Raw genomic sequence first — 20,710 nt, 5'->3', positions numbered from 1 at the left:
GTCTATAATGATGCATCATTCTTATTTAGCACATTTCTAGACGTCCAGGTGCTTTGCTTGTTTTTCTAATAATTGTTGTTTTGTATTCTTTCCTTTTTTATTGTCAATCCATCATTCAGTCTATGAAAATTATGATTGAAAACATTGAAAATTTTCCTTTGTTACACACACAGATATTGACATTTTTGCCTGGTAGCTGATAATCAGTGACCCATTGAAAGGGACCTGGTTACTTTTCTGTAAGACGATACATCGAACACACTGAAACTTGCAGGGTGGTGTTGGTTTTTTGCAGTGACTGTGACAACGCTGCATGTGTGAATGTGATGTCTACTGTGCGTGTGCACGTGTCCATTCCTCTATAAAGGAACGTTTTTATTTTTAAAGTTGCTGAGTAACTGAAATTAACGGATATCTTTCTCCCTTGACCCCCAGCATTCCCCCACGGACCCGTCAGGCGATGCCTCCATGATGGTTCCTGACAGGCCGACTGGTGATGTTGGAGACAACAGCCAGCCTATCAGCACAGAGCAGCCCAGAGACCAGGACACCAAGCCAAAAAAGAAAAAGAAGAAAGCAAAAGTGATGGTTGAAGAGGAGGGAAGGAGGAAGATGGCAACAGAAGGAGAGGAAGATGACAAGTCTGAATTTCCCGGGACAGGAAGTGACATTGGCGAGCTGGTTATCGGCACAGGAACTGTAGAGGGAACTTTGCCACTACTTGAGGAGAAGAAGAAGCGGAAAAAAAAACCAAAGGAGAAGGCAGAGGGCAAGGAGCCCAAAGAGCCCAAGACCCCGAAAACACCCAAAACACCTAAGACCCCCAAAGAGCCTAAGGACAAGAAAGTCAAGAGCTCCACACCCAAGACCAAGACCCCTAAGAAAACCAGGTAGGAGCAATGGCTGATGGTGTAGGGTCAGCTTAGCAGTAGCACGTTGGCTAACACTTGAATCTGTGGTGGTATGAGGCCTTCCTCAGCGCCTCCCCACCCACTGAACACTGCAATTACACCATTAAAACTCTCTGTTTCCCCTTGAAAAGTGTCTGAAGGTACCAATGCAAAGGGACACATGTTTGTCCATGTGTCAGTTTGGGGTTGTGTGACCACGCCTGTCTCACCCTGACACTGAGATTTGCTGAGCACGAGGGAAACACACAGCATCATCAGTTCTTCTCCTTCAGCTCTTTGGTTGTTGTGGGCCGCAGGAATGGAGGCATGTCAGGAGAGCCATCAGAGGTGCTGCCTGTCAGACCAGAGGACCTCGCAGGCAGTGTGTGTGTGTGTGTGTGTGTGTGTGTGTGTGTGTGTGTGTGCGCGCGCGCGAGACTGAGCTGGTTTCATTGTGAATGTGGAAACTTGATCAGACAGAGGAATGTGTCAGGATCCCCCCCCCCCCCTTCTTTCTCTCTCGCCCAACCCTCTCTCTCTCTTTCCTTTCGGCCCCTTTTATCCCGAGGAAGAGGGAGGGCCAAAGCAGCAGGCAGGGGTCAGTGCTGGGGGAGGTGTGTGTGTATGCAACGGCCCCTGGAAAAGAGAGGGGAGGGGAACCGGAGGGAGTGTGTGAGGCAGTGAGGGGGCAGGCGTGTGTGTGTGTGTGTGTGTTGGGGGAGGGGTCGTTCTTTGTGGCAGAAAATGGCGTCTAATGATAATGAAGGCCATGCTGCTGACCACTCCACAGCCACAACTGTGTATGTATTAGTGTGTGAGGGCAGAGGAAATGTGGGGGTGGGGAGTCCATTCTCAGTCTCGTGTGTGTGTGCGCGCACATGTGTGTGCTCACCCGGGTGTGTGTGTTTGTAAACTAGCTCTTATCTGTTGTCAGGCTTTCCTCCATCTTAAGTGGCGGCCTGCAGCTCCCAGGTTAATTTAGCATAATAATGGCTGCCGGCCATTCACTGCTACTCTAAAATGGTGGACTGCTGCAATCACCCAACTATCTGTTTATTGTTGTTGTTCACCTCCTCCTGCTGAAGAGGAGTTGACCCTTCCATCTCCACGCTGCTCTCCTACGCTTCCCTCATCCAGCCGGAGAAGCCGAGGTAGAGTAAAGACGTGTTTGGTAGAACAGCGGCGGCTCACTTTCAGGTTTAAGTGTGACGTAATTTCAGCTCTTAATAATCAACAGTTAGTCATGAGAAAGTGAGGTGGAGCCCCACTGTATGCTTGCCTGTCCCATGTGACCTGTGGCGAGGCCTTGACTCAGAGACCAACACCACAACTGGATCCATGTGAAACCTTCTTACAGCTTTCCCAGATGTTCCTTCATCTTTGGAAGAGCACGGCACCCCGCAGCTCCACAGTCAATCAGCAGATTGTTTTTTTTCCAAGATTTCATTTTCATGGTTTTCAGGGCTCAGGACTAAATTGTGAGTCCAAATTTTAGTTCCTATTGATTAATTTTTCAACTATTGAGTTGATGATGGTAATTGATTGTCTGATCCTATTTCTTGTATCAGTCACAGGCGCATCAGTCAGATCAGGATCCTACGTGATATCTTTTGTACCTTTCCCACTGAAACACGGGTCAAAGCAGGTTTTTGTACCCACGTTTGCTCAGCATCAGGGCTCATTCACGCCTCCAGCGGACGCAGCTCTGAGCTGTGAGGCTGTGTGCCTGTGTTTTTCTCTCTCGTACGTCATCAGCTGACAACGTCATCACTACACATAGAAGTGCGTTGTGTCAAAATGCTGGTGATGTTCCCACAAATCTCCGCCTCCCGTACGGTTCCAGAAATCTGCCGCCGGATCTCTTCTTCACCGCGGATGGCGAGCAGCTAGTGGACATCACAATCTTGCCGGTGCGCTGCCATGGTCAATAAAAATTGTGAATATGGTGGTACAGGTTGTTTATCAACGCTGTTAGAACAAAAGGAGTGAAGTGGAGTCTGGGACATCAACAGAGGACTGACCTCATGGCAGAGGCCCAAACTTTATTGAGAGGTGAGTGAGCAGCTCTCACAGCCCCGTTTGTAGGGCCTGAGCCAGAAGGTACTTCAGGCAAAGACCCTAGTATGTTTTTTTAATTTATTTTTTTTCCGGAGCTTCCACATTGACAGCCTGACAGGCGGCACAGTGACAAAACCAGACTGGACAGGAAGGTCGCAGGAAACCTGAGACAACGCAGGTTGACTTTTTCCCACTGGGGTCGCTTGGAGGGTCGGTGGACGCGGGTCGAAATGCCAAGTGGACCCCTTCAGAGTGCCTAAACACCCGCGTTTTTGGTGCAGTGTGAAAGGAGCTTTGGTGTTGGCTGGTGTGAGAGTGAAAACCTGAGTATGATTTCCTTTGCTGCTTCTCTGGTTGAAACCTTCTGAATCCCAGGAAGTTTCCTGCTTCATTTCTCTGCTCATCGTCTTTGATTTAGGGTTGAACCGTTAACCGAGTTTAAATCATAAACACAATCTGAACGTTGATATTAGCAAATCACACACTGTTGCATTTATATGGAAACCTATTATGCAGCGAGTGCGATGGAGGGCAGATTCCTACTGATTTCCGTGTGTGACGTCATGCTGACCAGTGCAGAGCAGCAGTGGGTATACGCTCGCCATCACACTTGCGATGACATCATGTGCTGCAGGAATGGTGTCTGCTGAGTCACTGGAAGTAGCCATGCTTGACAGCTTGATCCCAAAGACAGATGGTACATCAGGGATGTGTCAGTATTTTGGATGTGAGGAGACAGAAGTACAACCAAAGGTTTTGTGAGAGGTCTACCAGGGACACCACAAACCTTTCTACAATTCTACAATTTCATTTACCAGACGCTTTTGTCCAAAGCGACGTACAACACAAGCAAGAATTTAGACCTAAAACCTTGACCAGCGCTTCGCACGGTGCACGCGTGAAGTTGTCCAGTGAGCAGCAAACGACTGTTCCAGAGTCAGAGTTGTCTGTGGCACCGTTTGAGAAGAACTCATGGAGGAACTGTGAAATAAGACACTGTCACATCCTAGCAAAGGACTTGATGGCTTGTTAGCCCAAACACTCCAGCAACACATCATCCGGTCAAGTTCCTGTCCCAGAACCGTGCGCTGATTACAAGAGGAGATTGGAGATGGTTCTCTCATTTATCTGAAATAAACATCCAACTAAAGCTGACTATACAAAATTGAATCACAACCACAGAATCAGTCAGAATAATCTCAACCACTAACTTTCGTCCAATCAAACAGACAGTCTGTGATTGAGAGGGTTAAAGTAAGAGATGAACTCGCTGTGAGTGGAACCCTCCGCTTGGGAAGATTGGTGAGGATCTCCACTCGTGGGTGGAGAACGAATCCCCAGAACTGTTCTTTCATGAGGGCGGCCAACGTGTGTGTGTGTGTGTGTGTGTGTGTGTGTGTGTGTGTGCGTGCGTGCGTGTACGCACCTATAAGCATTATGACTACAGCTGCCTTCTTGAGGCTCCCACTACACCTGGGGTTGAGATTTGCTTCTATGTAGTGTAGTTTGTGCTGCTAGAAATGCTTGCAACAGATAAACTGTCAATAAATGTCACCTCACTACTTCAGTTACCGTGTGCATGTGTGGTCATGGATGCAGCCAATCAGGTGGTTTACGTGCCTCGTCAGCGCCCTCCTCTCCTTTGACCTTGCTTTCTCCCTCATCCGTCCAGCCCCCTCCCACCCTGTCTACCTCTCTCTCAGGAAGTATATCTATAAATAACCCTGCTCTCAGCTGCCACACCCTTTCCTCCTGTTTGTGTCGTGTGTGTGTGTGTGTGTGTGTGTGTGTGTGAGAGAGAGAGAGAGAGAGAGAGAGAGGTGCTGGCGATTTGTTTCAGTCCATACAAAGAGGTCTGATATCCATTTGACACCTCACTGTGTGTGTGTGTGTGTGTGTGTGTGTGTGTGTTTGTATACAAATACACACACATGCAGGTGGTATGCCTTTGAACCACTGCTGGGTTTTTTGTTGCCGTGGCTGAAGTGTGTGTGTAGGTGGGTGTGAGTAGTATGACTCATCATGGCAGCAGGTGTCCTTTACCTTCACCCCCATCCCCCATTTTGCTCCACATTTTTGTGTCCTGTCCGTCCTGAAGCCCCCTCCCCTGGTCTGAAAGGAGCCTTTCACCTCCACAGCTGGTGTGTGGCTGCCAGGGTGTCAGGCCAGGGCTCTGCCCATGGAGGCAGTGGCAGGTGGAGGAGGAAGTGCTCACCTGAGCAGGTATTCACATTGAGACCATTGATCAAGCCATTTACATAACATGAAAAATACATTTCCCCAGTTTTTATCCTATGATATGTTATTTACACATTCATCTCTTAATGGTTGCCAAATAGTTTGAAAATCACTTGTATGTTTACATCTCAGTTGACCTGTTTTCTCCATATCTAATGCTTGATGACTCATCCAGCCAAAAAGGGGCATGGACCAATTCAGTGTGCAATCAAAGAGCCACAAGATTAAATTATTTATTCACATTTCTATAAGCGGGCCCACCAGAGCTCGGCCGTGGCTGTGAAACATGCTAAATTGTTTGGGTGTTCCCCGACTGCTGAAGAACAAAGGGTTGTCCCACGTTTGGTCACATGTAGGAAAGCAGCCGCACCGTCACGGTGGAGAGCAGGGGGCTAACCAGAGGTAGCCCGTCTGGCCAGTCAAACTCCCGGGGCACATGCTCTCTCATGCGGGGGGCACCATTTGCATTCTGCATGATTGGATAATGTAGACGCCAACATCGGCCAATTGCAGGTCCCTCCATAGCTTCATGAATTTTACACCAAGCATCACCATTTCGTGTGGTTCGGCTGTGAGAGCGGGAGTCTTGGACCGTAATCATTGCCTCAATATTTAAGTTTCCCACCAGCTGACATTTCTTTGATTTGATGCCATTTCTTTCCTGAAGTGTTGTAATAACTACGTGTGGATAAAGGAGGTAAGAAGTAGAGAGCTGCTGTTGGGAGACAACGGCTGCAGAGCCGCTGTTGGACAGGAAGGAGAGAGATGGACCAATGACGGAAGGGTTGAAAAGAGAAGCAAGGCCATGAAGTAAGGAGGAAGAGAGGCAGCCAAGTAGAGAAGTGTGTGTCTGTGTGTGTGTGACTGTGTAGCCAGATGGCTCCAGCGTGTGGCGACCAGCCAGAGGAACAGGTGCAGGTCACATGACCAGCCGTTACCACGGAGATGGTGATTGCTCTTGGCGTGAGGATGAAAGGAGAAGGGCCCCAGGGACAGAGAGGGAGCAAGAGGGAGCGAGAAAGCAGGAGGGACGGAGGGGGAGACACAGGCATGCTGTAATGCAGAGGGCAGGATGGGAGATGAGGCAACACTCACAACTGTTGTTCATTCTGCAGACGCCTCTAAACACATGATTCGAAGGACCTAAATACACCTTTGTATTGGCCCATGAGTGCAAATTAGTACAACAATGTGAGTGGTTGCCAAGGACCAATAATAAGAACAAACCTTCAATTTTATGTCCTGGCGATTTTCTAAATTGGCAAACGCACTATTCTGCTGGCAGGCTTGGAACAGGGCTGACGGAGGAAGCGGTTTCAGCTTCTCCATGGCCTGACATGAGGGAATAAGTCGGCATGCCGACGGCCACACATTTGAGGTCCCTCAGCGTGGCCTGGACACGCTGATTCACTGGGCTCAGAGGCTGTGGCCCAGACCGGCTCTGGATGTGGTTATGCTGATCAAGTCAACGTGTTCACGCCCGAACTTGGAGCTGTCCGCTTGTGTTTGGATCACTGGTCAGAACAGGGCCCTAGAGGTGCTGACCCTCATCCCAGCTGCTCCACGCTGAAGCCAGTCAGTGGTGGAGGTGACAGACCGACGGTGCCTTCAGGACCATGTCTGCAGAAGCCGAGAAGCAATCCCAAGCCCACTGAACAGAAATCCTCCTCTGTAAGGCTGCACCTGGAAACCCTGTCCATGGATATAACCTACAGGGTAGGCGGAGAGCCGTTGCCCCGGCAGAGGCCAACCCTTCTGCCCCCTGTACTAGTGAGGAGGAACCTGACACAGCTCTTAACTGTAGGCGTCCAGGGATCAGGTGTCTCTCCATGGAGATCCCCTCACTCAATACTCCCACAATATCTCCTAGGGAACGCTGTCACAAGCTACCCAGTCCCCCAAACACATGTACACCAGACTCAATCATGGTCACTGTTGTTTTTCAGCTGGATGAGTGGTGCAGTACTTGAAGCAGTTTGCTACCAATGAGACAGCTTACTTAATGTTGTACTGTATTCATTTCAATTTCTAGGACTTAAACAACTGATGCAGAACAAAATTGCTGATTATGCATGTCGATAATGACAGAGGAAATGGCGACTGTCCCCGATGCTAACCTTCCTAGCTAACATCTAAGCTGTGGCTGTGTGTAACTCCACAGACCAGTGGAGGGTTTTACTCAGTGTTGGTCAGTTTTCCAGCCTGTGGAGGATCCAGTAGTGACTTAGTGCAGCAGAAATGTTGCTGCTAAACGTAGTTAATGACAGACACCAAGTCCCTCCTCCTGCGAATGAGCTTATGCTAAGCTAGCATAAGCAGACTCAACTGCGCCTCGTCCATGACTCTTTTGTTTTGTTTTACTAGACCATGTTGTGCATGTGGAGGAAGCACCACATGTTTGCTGTGTTCAGTTTAGACAAGCAGCTATTTGTGTGATTTGGTTGAGAAAAATGCAACTGTAGCAAGAATGCAACACACAGAATGTTCACTGATGCACAATGTATACAATCTATGTTGCGGTGGGTGATAGAGACTTTCTGACTGTTCACGGTCTGTTGTAGTGCCATCACTGCCTCGAGGGACTCCTGGTGCTGGTGGGAACACCTTGATGGTTTCACCAGTGGTGACTGAGCTGTGATGTCATAGGGGCAGTCGTGTGGGTGACGTGACCCTGCAGTCAAGTCACTGCTCTGTCTCACACTGGTGAACTCCATTCCTCCTCTTTTTTCAGCATTTAAAGAAAAACTTGCAAATTTGCAGGTCACACAAGCACAAGAAATTAGTTCAAGTTAGTTTAAGTTTAAAGTAGGTTAAAATGACTCAGTCTGGAGGCCTGCCATCAGTCCTCACGCTCATCGTGGAGACCTACAGAAGTCACCGACTCCAGCCACCACCAAAGAGGACAGCAGCTATCAGCTAGCCTCGTGTTGTTCTGCCCAAGCTTCACACACACACTCACACACACCTGAACATGGACCTGGGGGAGGAACATGAGGTTGCCATGACAACACTCGTCCGCTGCAGAAGAGCCCCACTGCTGCTCTCCTTGCACTTTCCTAAGATGTCTATTTTCAAATGGGGGAACTTTTTGAATGTCATTTTTTAAAAACTGTACAAACTTTAGGTTCGTCATCATTTGTGCTTCTGAAAGTCGATATGTTGTGACAACATGCTGGTCATTTTCCTTGAGAAGTTGATAGACTCATGACACTGTTTACTCACCTCAAGCACAATCACACACTCTGACCAGACGGCTGGACCAGCAACGCCTGAATATAATGAACGGCATGTTGGTATTTGAAAGTAAACAAGCGTGTGTGAGTGTGTGTGTGTGTGTGTGTGTGTGTGTGTGTGCGCGATACATGAGTGTCCCCTTGACTTCCTCTATAATGTGTATACACATGCACACACACAGTGAGCCAGCTCCTCTTTCTTTCCATGCCAGATATTAGAGGAAGCATGGGGGCCTCTAGAACGTCCCCCTCCCTCCCTCTGTCTACCCCCCCCCCCCCTCTCGAGGCCCTCTTGCTCTCCCCTCTGTGCCTCTATCTCTCTATCTTGCTCCCTGGCCTCCTTGCAGTCTTTCATCATATTAACCCCCTGTGTTCCAGAGCCTGAGGCACACTAATGATTTCTAAATGGGTAAATCAAACATGGCGACCACCCTGGGACAGGCGGGCACAGATGCACGCACGCACGCACGCACACACACACACACACACACACGCACACACACACACCACTCATCTGTGGTTCTGAGACTTCAGAGGAGGTTCATCACCAAAGATTGTTGTGTTTCTGCTCGTTTTCTGGAGAGAATGTGAAGATGTTTCACCATGAATTTTTCTGCTGCCTTACTGTTGCAGCTGTTGAAGGTCTTGACTGCTGCTGCTGCTGCTGCTGCTGCTGCCCCTTCAAAGTGCATCTCAATTGACCCACAGGAGCATTCACTAGTAGCTATGAATGCTACGTCATATAGATCCTTCACCAGCACCTTCACTGGTCAGTTCTGACCCAACAGTGCCAATGTCATGCATATAACCCCCCAGGGGGTAGGGTGCATGTCCCGGCTCTGCTCAAGCACGAGGTCCCTGCCGGGTTTTTGTCTTGATCAGCAGACACCCTTGTCTGTTTTGGTTGGACACTTTCACAGGGATTTCAGTGACCCAAGCTGAAAAAACAGCAGCAAACACTTCAGCCTTTGAGAGGAATCAAACCGAATCAGGATTATATTTGATCTGCTTTGACAGTGACTGACACCCCACATTCATGTTCTTATTTTGTTTAAACCTCTAAAAAAATGCTAATTGTTCTGTTTCTTCAATCTTTAGAACATAGACACTTGTAGGAACGCTCTAATATTGAGAGCCTGATCAAGGGAACATGCAAATGTGAGAGGAGAACGAGCAGCATCACGGAATGCTGCTGCTGCTTTGGAGTCTGATCTAACAATGACTCAGAGCGCTCACCTCGTTGTTCTTAAATCAAGTAGTCCAGTTAGTGAGATGATGGAAGGGGGACGGAGCTCACATTATGGAACCTTGACCGCACATCAGTGCCTGACCGGGTCTTGTTTCTGTCTCGTTGCAGCAGTAAGAAGGTGGAGTCTGAGGGTGGAGCAGCCACTGCTAAGAAGGACTCCAAGAGGAAGCGGCAGTCGTCAGTCAGTGACGATGTGGAGGTTAAATCTCCTCCCCCCTCACCTGCTGAAGAAGAGGACGATGATGGTGTACAGGTACTGAAGGCACACATGGAAAGAAGTGCTTGCTCAGCTTGGCTCCATTTCCTCTAGTCAGGTGATGTTTTCACCCGAGTCAGTATGGCTGCCACGCTGGAGTGTATGGAAGAGAGTGCTTATGTGTTCAGTGAGGACCACCAGACGGCTTTGTGGTTTTCTCTCTGTCTTCTATTGTAATGTGTCTTCAGTGTCACTCCAACTTTACTTCTTGATGCCTCGCTGTTTACATCAGTGAGTGAAGGGCACGTCCACCAGGCGGCTGCTGATTGCTGAGTTGGTGACCAAACACTGACGCCTCTGTCTTGTCATCAGAAGCGCCGCTCCAGTCGTCAGGTGAAGAGGAAGAGGTACACTGAGGATTTGGAGTTCAGAATCTCAGAGGATGATGACAGTGGAGATGACTCACCGACGCCCAAGTCCCCGACATCATCGCAGCAACAGGTTATTATTGGCTTAGCTCTCCGGTGTAGGCCTGAGCCTGACATCAACCACTAACATGTCCTTGATAAAGGCAGAGCGGGTTTAGATACGTCTACTAGCTGCCGCTGCCTCAAGAAGCTTGGCTGTGGATGTTTGTGCACAACCGGTTCCAAATAATATTAAGAATGTATACATTTTTGGTATTTACCAAAATGTCGGATACAGAGGTTGTGACAAAATGAAACCTGGACTTTGTCACCGAGCGTCTTTCATCTTTGTACAGTTGCTTGTGTTCAGGCAACATTTAACATGAACTGCTTTAAAAAGACAGCAGACATGAATCACCATTTCATAATTGCTCCTGATGAGTAGGTTGGTGCCTTGCATGGCAGCTCCACCATCAGTGAGTGAGTGAGTGAGTGTGAACGGGTGAATGAGACGACACTGTAAAGAGCTTGGAGTGCTGCTAAGGTAGAAAAGCGCTCTATAAAATCGAGTCCATTTACTGTAATGATTCTATAAACTGTAGGATGTGATGATTTGAGCTGGCCTCTCTATTTGGATCAGCCAAGTTTACTACCGCTTCTCTCCTTTCCTACGTTCTTCCACATCTGCTGTCTTCATGATCTCTTTGGCTACGAGCAAGTTCGATCCAGTATGGCGCTGATCTGGTACCACCTGGATCTGCTGCAGATAGGAAACATGAACAGCTTGAAACTTAGTTGTGCTGTGTTTCCAGGATGTGGCTGAGGCTGAGGGACCAGTCGTGGAGAAGATCATGGGTGTGCGCACCGCCAAAAAACAGGTGAGATCCAGACACACAACACTAATACTGTATACGGACACACTGGCCTGAGTCATGGTGTACGTCATCTGATTAGCTGTGCCGCAGCTGGCATAAACGGATTACACACACACACACACACACACACACACACACACACACACACACACACAGGGAAATAGAGATCAGCCAGCATGTATTCACTTTTGAGCAGAGAAGAGGTTTTATATTCGTGTGTGTGTGCATGTGCGCGTGTGTTCGACTTTTAGACGTCTTGTTCTAAAGAAAGCTCATCCCTTAGCCAACACATGAATGCACTTATAGTCAACAGCCAACTTTCCCTTGCTAGCCAGCTGTCTGTGAATGCGCGCACACACACACACACACACACACACACACACACACACACACATATTCTCTCACAGCTCCATTCAGAGTTGACCCCAGGCTTGGCATACAGCCAAAACCACAATGCTAGCTACGCCAGACGCCAAGCTAGCTTTTCCTCAGGCTGTGTGTATGAGTGTGATTGATGATTCATGGCATTACAGTAGTAGTAGCAGGGTGTGTGTGTGTGTGTGTGTGTGTGTGTGTGTGTGTGTGTGTAATGGTGAATGGAAGTAGATGGCTGCACTTGAAAGGGCTACGGTTTCTTTATTTCCTCTTTCACACTGGCACACACACGTGCAAGCACACAAACAGACACACACACACACACACACACTTGCTCAGAGTGTGAATGTAAACTCCAACAGGATATCTTCATCCAGACCTGCTTGATTCTTGAGTTGAATTCACGATTCCTCTTAATTTTATTTGATGATTGTGGAATTTCATCAGTACGTCTTTACCAGCTTCATTGATATTTGACGACTTGGGAGATTGACAAGACATGAGTGAAACAGTCCTCCCCCAGAGGAGACCCAGTGTTGACAGGCAGGCTCCTCCTGCATCATTTGGATTGTTTGTAGGAAGTGTAACCTCTGCCATGTGACGTAGAAATTGTGTACTTACAGTTATTTTTCTCCTTTTTTGTCTCTCCAGCTGGAGTCAGGGGAGGACGTGGAGGTGGAGGAGTTCTATGTCAAGTTCAAGGGCTTGTGAGTGACACTCCTGCTTCTACCTGTGACTCCATCGTATAACAAGATTCTCTCACTCAGTGTTCACTCATCTGTTGGTGCTTCAGAGCCACTCGTGCATTACACATTTAGCAACTTTACTTGCAGTGAAAGTGGAGCAGCGTTCCTGAGATCAGATTTTCAAAGCAACAACCAGTGTAACATCGGGAACAATCATCAAAAGGCCCTCCTGTTTGTGGTCGTCAACGTCATTTGAGTCATGAGAGTGTTAGTGGATACGACTCAGCACGGTTTGTAAAATCTGATTTGGAAATGTGTTCCAAAGATTTCCAGAATTGGTTCCTTTTTTGTTTGTAGAAATGGAACCAATAAAATCTCAACCATGATTTCAATAAATAAAAAAAAAGATATCAAGACAGAAATAGTCACTTATAGTATCAGTGTCTATATCAATTTCAAGTAATAAATTGAAATAGAGCCCTATCAATATATCAAAACAAAATCATCATAATATAAATATCAAGTGTCTCTTCCCTCTATTCTCCCTTTCTGCTTGCATTACCTTGTTAGCCAGTAAGAACGTTTCAGTGTGGTTGCAGGGTAAACATAGCAGCGTTAGCTGAATGGAGCGACCCTTTCTCAGCGACACGATGGTTTGGGTGAGGAATCTCACCTCTTACACCGCGAGCCGACTAAAAAGTTGACAATTTAGTCGTTTGTAGCAGCTTGTCCATTTAAGTTAGCATTGCCAGCTAGCTGCAATTAGTTTAGAAGAACTCAACATACACTGATGTGTAGGGAAGACACTACCTGTACCTGTCATCACGTGGCTAAGACTGGTCAACTGTGTCGGCCATATTCCCTTCCTCTTTCAACTTGACTGTTGGCACCAGAGGGGGAGGTCGTCCATGGATGATTGTTGCACCAGTGAACAAATGGTCTGGGTAGCGCTGACTATGTTGACAGGTCTTTGTTTTGGTACCCAACGCTTCCCATGGCCTGTAAATTATGATCCTCATTAAGTCATTAGTGACCTTTACTAGACTCACTCCTGCAGTCCCTGATACAAATCACCTGATGTCTTTGTGTGTTTCAGCTCTTACCTGCACTGTCGCTGGGCAGATCTGGAGGAGCTTGAGAAAGACAAGAGAATACAACAGAAGGTCAAAAGGTTCAAGGCCAAGCAGCAGCTCAACAACTTTATTACTGAGGTAACACCTGACTTATACCTGAGGATTGGACCCTGGTCTCTCCCACCACTGTGTTTCCTCTACAAAATACAAACCCAACAAGTCTGATATGTATTTTATGAACTTCAAGCCCTAAAATCCAATTGCCTCTTTGCCCAAAATATATCCATGAGTGGAAGAGTATAACACTTGGCCGCAGTGACGGCGCTCCCTCTGATTCGACCTGTCAGCTTGTGCTTTGTCTCCCTCCAGATGGATGATGAGCCGTTTAACCCGGACTACGTAGAAGTTGACCGCGTCCTGGACATTTCAGAGAGCACAGATGAAAACGGAGAGGTGCTTTGATCTCTTCTTGTCATCTTTCATGGAGCCACTCTCCCCACCCCCACTCTTCACACACACTCACCAAACCCTCCCTCCCTGTTTTCTCTGTGTGTGCAGATGGTGACCTTATATTTGGTGAAATGGTGCAGTCTGCCTTATGAAGACTCCACTTGGGAATTGAAGGCTGATATTGACCAGTCCAAGATAGAGGAATACGACTGCATCGCAGCACGCACCCCCAACACTAACAGAGTGGTAAGAGTGAGTCCCCCCTAAACCTCAATGAATGGAATCATCCATGGGGAGGCCACTGAGATTGCATGTTTCGTACGCACATCACAACATGGCAGGAGGCTGAGAATGAACAGAGATGTAGCAGCTGTGACTCCATCACTGTGCCGTTAACCCTGGTGCTGCATGGTGGTACCGAGCAGAACCGCTCAGACCTGCTCAGATGTGACGAATATGCCTGGGATGCATTCAGTTGAGGCTGTGGAACCCTCACATCTTCAGATCTAAGAGGATGAATAATGAACATGGACGGCGGATCTCCAGACCTGGGCACAGAACTAGGCTCTAGATTCTCTGCTGCTCTCTGACTCCGTCCTCCTCCCAGACTCTGGGAACATCACCAGTAGGCGTGTGTGTTGGTCTGCCGCCTGCTTCTTCCTCTCCAGATTTACAGCCCCCTTAACTGCTCTCCACGGAGCCACGTTCTCGTGGCCTTACACACACACACACACACACACACACACACACACACACACACACACACACACACACACACACACACACACACCCTGCTCTTGTGGCCAGGCCAAACCACCAACAGTCTGTTTAATGCTGAACAGAAGTAGCTGACTGGCTGTGGTCCTTCCATCACTCCTTTCTCTCCCTGCCTCCATCTATTTAACTCCTGCCTCCTCATAGCAGCAGTTAAGCAGTGCTGCCACTGTCACTCAGGGCTAAGGTGACTCATTAACATAATCAATTACAAAAATTTGTCCATTTACTTGATATGTGATGCTGTGCCTCAATTAGAAGGGTGGCACCAGTTCCAAGAAGCCAAAGCTTGAATTCCTCTGGCTCCAGAGGGTTTTATGAGGAGTTCCAACCATTCAGTGCTCTGAGCTGTGCACAGGGAAGGCTGTGTCAGAGCAGTACAACTGAACATGCATGAGGGTTAGGGTTATCACGCATCCTTGGAATAATCAAGATGGAATAAACATAAGCAATAAACATCTTTTTGTGAGATAAAGCCACTTGTGTTCCCTTTTTTCACCATTTGATATTCCTCTGTTGAATGACTGCTTGTTTTGTGTGAACCACTTTGGCTTCGGACAGTGGATGTGTGCTGGTATGGCAGCTGAAATGGAGCAGTTCATTTGAATTGTACGTATGATGCCGAACAACAGCTCCATTTACGTGAATGGCCACATTGCTGAGAAGAGTTGAGTTCAGAAGAGAAGGCTTTAAGACGCTGAAGTGGACCGGTCCCAGCAGGTCTAGGGTGGCTCACATCAGGGTACCTGAGGCTAGGCCATGGCACAGGATTGATATGACCCGTATATATATATATATAAACTGGCCTGTAGGATAGCTTGTGTGTATGTCGACCTGAGGTCTTACCTTGGTTTCTGGACTTTGACACATTACCTTAAATTCTGCTGTATCATGTGCTTGCAGACAATGTTCGGGCCAAGTGTTTCATACCAACATTTCCAGAAGAGTCTCAGCTGAATATGAGTTGATTTCCTTCTTAGCAACCCTTTCAGAAACCAACTTTGTGTAACCATCTTTTCTCTGTGCAGGATCGGCCTCCTGCAGCTGACTGGAAGAAGCTGGAGGGTTCCAGAGAATACAGGAACAGCAACGCACTCAGGGAATACCAGCTGGAAGGCCTCAACTGGCTCAGCTTCAACTGGTACAACTCGTAAGTCAACTCCAGTAACTTTATTTAGTTAACCTAATATCACTAGAATTAGCCCTGCAGCCAGGACATGTGATGGTAGCTGGGATTGAGGTGGTCATCCACAGCGAGGCTCCCACCTTCAGCAGACATCCAGCCAGTAGAGAACTCACTCAGCACTGAACTGATGGATGGATGGATTGACTGTATTGATCCCAAAACGGGGAAATTCAAATGTAGCAACAGCAAGACATACAGTGAAGAAAACAGGGCGTAAAATGCAGAGCAAACATTTTACATTAAATAGGAAAAGGAGTAAAATAAATGAACTATGCAATAAGAATTGGTGCAAGCAGTAAAAACTGTCACGTGAGGAGTGAGCTGTTGTAAAGGGAGATGGCATTTGGCAAGAAAGACTTCCTGTATCTGTTCCTTTGACAGCAGAGCTGCAACAGTCTTTGGAAAAGGTGCCGCGCTGTCCGTCCAGTGTGGGTTAGAGGGGGTGCTCAGTGTTGTCCATGAGCTCCTCTCCACCACAGTCTCAAAAGTCTCCAGCCTGAGACCAGTCACAGAGCCGGCCTTCTTAATAATTTCATTAAGTCTGTTGGTATCGCTGGCTCTGATGCTGCTACCTCAACAAACAGCAGCAAAGAAGATGGCACAGGAGGCAACCACAGGTAGAATACCTCCAACATCTCACTGCGCACTTTGAAGGATCTGAGCTTCCTCAGGAGGTAGAGTCTGCTCTTCCCCTTCTTGTACACAGCTTCAGTGTTAGATGTCCAGTCCAGTCTGTTGTTGATCACCACACCGAGGTATTTGTAGTCCTCCACCTCCTCCACCACCCTTATCCTTAATGGCTGTGAAGGTGTCCTTTTCTTCCTGAAGTCCATCACCATCTCTCTGGTCTTGCTGACATTCAGCCTCAGGTGATTCTTTTCAGTCCACTCCACAAAGCTGTCCATCAGCGTCCTGTCCAGCGTCTCCCTCTCTTATACACCCGACAACAGCCGAGTCATCAGAGAATTTCTGCAGGTGACATTATTTGGACTTGGACTGAAAGTCATAGGTGGATAAGGTGAAGAGGAAAGGAAAAAGCACAGTCCCTTGTGGAGCTTGTGTATCACTTACGCCACCTCAAACAAGGCTCTGCCCAGACAGACAAACGGTGGCCTGCCTGTCAGGTAGTCAGTAATCCAGGAGAGCACAGAGCCACTGACACCCTCCCCCGCAGCTCCTCACCAGGTGCAGTGGCTGGACGGTGTTTAAAGCACTGGAGACATCAGAGGATGTGATCCCCACAGTGCCTCCACCACCATCCAGATGTTAGTGGGTTGATGCAGCAGGTAGGCAACGGCATTCTCAACTCCTGCATGGTGCCGATAGGCAAACTGTAGAGGGGTGTCAAACTGGTCCAATAAAGGGCCGTGGGGCTGCAAGTTTTCATTCCAACCAAGCAAAAGCAACACCTGATCCAACAAATGAGCTGTGTCCACAGCTAGTTGGTTGGAATGAAAACCTGCAGCCCCACGGCCCTTTACTGCATCAGTTTGACACCCCTGCTGTAGAGGGTCCAGTAACGTCCTCACCTGAGGCTTCAGCTGGGCAAAGGCCAGTCTCTCCTGGACCTTCATCACATGGGACATGAGGGCCATTGGTCGGTAGCCCAACAGGTCAGACAGAGTCGAGTCCTTGGGGACAGGAACCAAGCAGGACGTCTTCCACAGCACTGGTACTCTCTCCAGACTCGGGCTCCAGTTGTAGAGGTGTTTCAGTACCGAAGACAACTAGCTGGCACAGGTCCTCGGGATCCTGGGGTAGATGCATCAGGACCTGTGGCCTTCTGCTGGTGAAGCCTGTCCTGCTGTCTCCTGACCTGGCCTGTAGTCACAGTTATGCGGGGGCAGGTACTTATGTCCTCAGAGGAGGGGGTGGAGGAGGAGATGTGCTGCACAGGACAGTGAGGGAGAGGGTTGGGAGCACCTGGGACCGTCTGGATGTGTGGGGGTCCAGAGGTGATGTGGGAGCAATAGAGGGTGACCTGAACCTGCTAAAGTTCTGGTTCATCTCTGAGCGCACGTCAGGCTCCCTGGTTAGTCTTTCTTTCCCCCTACACCCTGTGACGTTCTTCAGCCCGGTCCACACATCCCTCACATTGTCCTGTTGGAGTTTGGCCTCCAGCTTCCTCCTGTAGTTCTCCTTGCATGTTCTCATCATCTTCTTGAGCTCATGCTGCTCAAGCTGTTCACAGAAACTGAAGTATTCTGTGATATGGCTGTCTAAAGTATCCATACCCAAATATTACGCAATACCAAAAAATAGTATTTGTATACAATACTCATTTGCAAAAGTATTGACACCAACAGCGTCTTCGCCTGCAGTTGACACACAGCTTCCCTCAGCACCGCCGCACACACAGACCACCTCTCTGCTCCTGCCCTAACCAGAAGCTCAGCGTGTGGAGGACAGAGCTGGCGGAGCATGGCGAGAGCTGCTGCTGGACCGTCGTGACCAATTTAGGTTGAAAATGTCAAAAGCAAAAGCGCAGTTTGGAAGTATTTTGCACATGAGGCAGACAGTCAGGGAAGTCTTAGATATCAACAGGCCTGTTTGCAAACTTGACGAACCCTTGAGAGACACACACTCCACTCTGTAGACCGAGCTGAGGGTCAGTAAAGCTCCCGTTTCAACAACATTGACGCATGAGCGCTCTCAGGTTAGCGTGCCTGTGGGCGAGAGATGTGAGAACTGTGTGCATCTCTGGCATTTGCATACAGGAGATCCAGGGCTTTATTTTCTCTAGTAGGCCAGTCAACGTACTGGTGAAAGTTGGCAAGTATTGTCTAGTGAGCTATAGTTGAACTCTCCAGTGATGTTCAGACACTAGCCTAGCAGTGGAGGGACTGATGACCTCACCAGCCACCCCTGAATCAGCTCATGGGGGGATATTGACAGCGATCACAATGGTGGACGTGAACTCTCTCGGCAGATAATATGGACACATTCCCACAGCAAGCCGTTCAGTCTCCGGGCTACAGAGTCGTTCCTTCAAGTGCAGGTGTCACACCACCTCTCAGTCCAGAGTGTAATCCCTCCCCCCTTCTTCTGCTGCGTCTCTGTCCGCCCCCAACAGTTGTAAAGCCAGGTACTGCAACGCTGTTGTCTGGGATGAGTGAGTGTAGCCAAGCTTCAGAGACGCATAAGAGGCTACACTTACGATACTCCTTCTCGGTCTTGATCAGCACTGCGAGCTCGTCCGTCTTGTTACCAGGAGACCGCACGTATCACATGATAAACGCCGGGACCCCTGGTTTGTGTTTTGTCTCCTCTAAAAGTAACCGAAGAACTAGGAGAAGAGTAGCAAAACTTAGTCCAGCCATCGTCACAGTGTTGTTGACCAGTTTAGCTGCTGGGAACATATTTGATCTACATGCATGTACTGATGCCAAAAGAATCAGTAGCTGTTGATACATATACCACATTTGTAACATTGTCACTGCTTTGCTTTTGCCGTCACACTTCCTACATTGTTTGACCAGAGAACTTCTGTCATATGCGTACACATGCAGCACCGCAGATCAGCCCCTGGAGTCTGTGTGCTACTGTGGATGAGTAGTCGTAGTAGTAGTAGTAGGAGTATGTAGAGCATGTGTAGGAAAATGAAGGAGGATCTGTGATTGAAAACTGAAGAGCCAAAACTGTCTGATGACAGAAGTGATTTTCTTAAGTTAGGTGCTTTCTGTGGTGGGTGAAGTTTTTGTGTTCACAGCAAAACAATGCTGAACGTCAGAGCACTGCTGCTCTAGTTTCCCCTGCAGCCCTCAGTCCAGCTGAGGGAAAAGCCTCCACAGTGGATGTCCAGGTGCCAGGCAGCTGCTGAAGTCCTCATCCTAGATTCTAACAGTACCGTAGTAGTACTCAGTAGAAAATTATGGGCGGCATGGCTCAGGGGTAGAGCGGCCGTCTAGCTACCAAAGGGTCGCTGGTTCGATCCCCGACCCCGGTGACCATGTCGAAGTGTCCTTGAACAAGATACTGGACCCATAATTGCTTAACATGAACTGCTTTAAAAAGACAGCAGACATGAATCACCATTTCATAATTGCTCCTGATGAGTAGGTTGGTGCCTTGCATGGCAGCTCCACCATCAGTGAGTGTGTGTGTGTGTGTGTGTGTGTGTGTGTGTGTGTGTGTGTGTGTTTGTGTGTGAACGGGTGAATGAGACGACACTGTAAAGAGCTTGGAGTGCTGCTGAGGTAGAAAAGCGCGCTATAAAACTGAGTCCAGTTACCATCTGAAGATGGCGGTTGCTTTTGCAGCATTGTAGCAAAATGGATTTTTCAATTTATCTTTTGCTAAAATGATTACATTTCAGTAATTAAGGTATTAAGTAATGCGTACAATTAGATACTTGATTTAAAGTGTTTATTTTTTATCTGTATTTTACCATTTAAAACTAAGCACACTGACGGATGGCTGTGTCCTTCACAGACGTAACTGTATTTTGGCTGATGAGATGGGTCTCGGAAAGACCATCCAGTCCATTACATTCCTTTACGAGATTTACATGAAGGGCATCGAGGGACCATTCCTGGTCATCGCCCCACTTTCCACCATCCCCAACTGGGAGAGAGAGTTCCGGACCTGGACCGAGCTAAATGCGGTGGTCTACCATGGCAGCCAGGCCAGCCGCAAGACCATCCAGGCGTATGAGATGTACTACCGAGACACACAGGTGAGTCCAGGGTGGCAGGCCAGCTGCAGAGAACTCTTAACAGCCTCAACACTTTCAATCACAAATATTAGCAAAAGCTTGTATTTCTGCATAATTTCACTCATTGGATAAATGCTTGTTGAAGTCGGAGCTCGTACATTCATCTGTCTGTGGCACTTGGGTGGGGTTCTCCACGTTTCAGTTTTCAGGCAGTATTTGGTGTGGCAGTTTAAGTGTTGTTAAAGTCTAAAGGGTTACACACCTGTCGAGTGCGGCTCTTTTCACTGGTCTGATTTACGATGAACAGGGATGAGATATATTTCTAAACATTGACTTCTTAAGGTGTTTTTCAACTTCGAGAAGGTT

The 20,710-nt window shown here is 48.1% G+C and overlaps 1 protein-coding gene across 2 annotated transcripts in view; it reads left to right on the top strand.

Moving 5' to 3' along the window:
- chd7 (chromodomain helicase DNA binding protein 7) overlaps window positions 1-20,710 on the top strand; it is a 77,661-nt gene that overhangs the window by 32,247 nt on the left and 24,704 nt on the right. For both annotated transcript variants that reach the window (XM_086203088.1, XM_086203089.1), the window contains exons 4-13: window positions 436-890; window positions 9,777-9,921; window positions 10,237-10,365; window positions 11,084-11,149; window positions 12,173-12,228; window positions 13,304-13,418; window positions 13,650-13,733; window positions 13,839-13,976; window positions 15,533-15,654; window positions 20,122-20,365. In XM_086203088.1, the coding sequence (XP_086059214.1) occupies window positions 436-890; window positions 9,777-9,921; window positions 10,237-10,365; window positions 11,084-11,149; window positions 12,173-12,228; window positions 13,304-13,418; window positions 13,650-13,733; window positions 13,839-13,976; window positions 15,533-15,654; window positions 20,122-20,365 (1,554 nt within the window). The remainder of the gene's footprint in view (window positions 1-435; window positions 891-9,776; window positions 9,922-10,236; window positions 10,366-11,083; window positions 11,150-12,172; window positions 12,229-13,303; window positions 13,419-13,649; window positions 13,734-13,838; window positions 13,977-15,532; window positions 15,655-20,121; window positions 20,366-20,710) is intronic.

The sequence above is a fragment of the Aulostomus chinensis genome, chromosome 5 (genome assembly GCF_037954235.1).
Source record: "Aulostomus chinensis isolate RoL2024-O1b breed Wild chromosome 5, RoL_Achi_v1.0, whole genome shotgun sequence".
NCBI lineage: Eukaryota > Metazoa > Chordata > Actinopteri > Syngnathiformes > Aulostomidae > Aulostomus > Aulostomus chinensis.
Note: the sequence above shows the minus strand (reverse complement) of the source record. Positions and strands in the feature narration are given on the sequence as shown.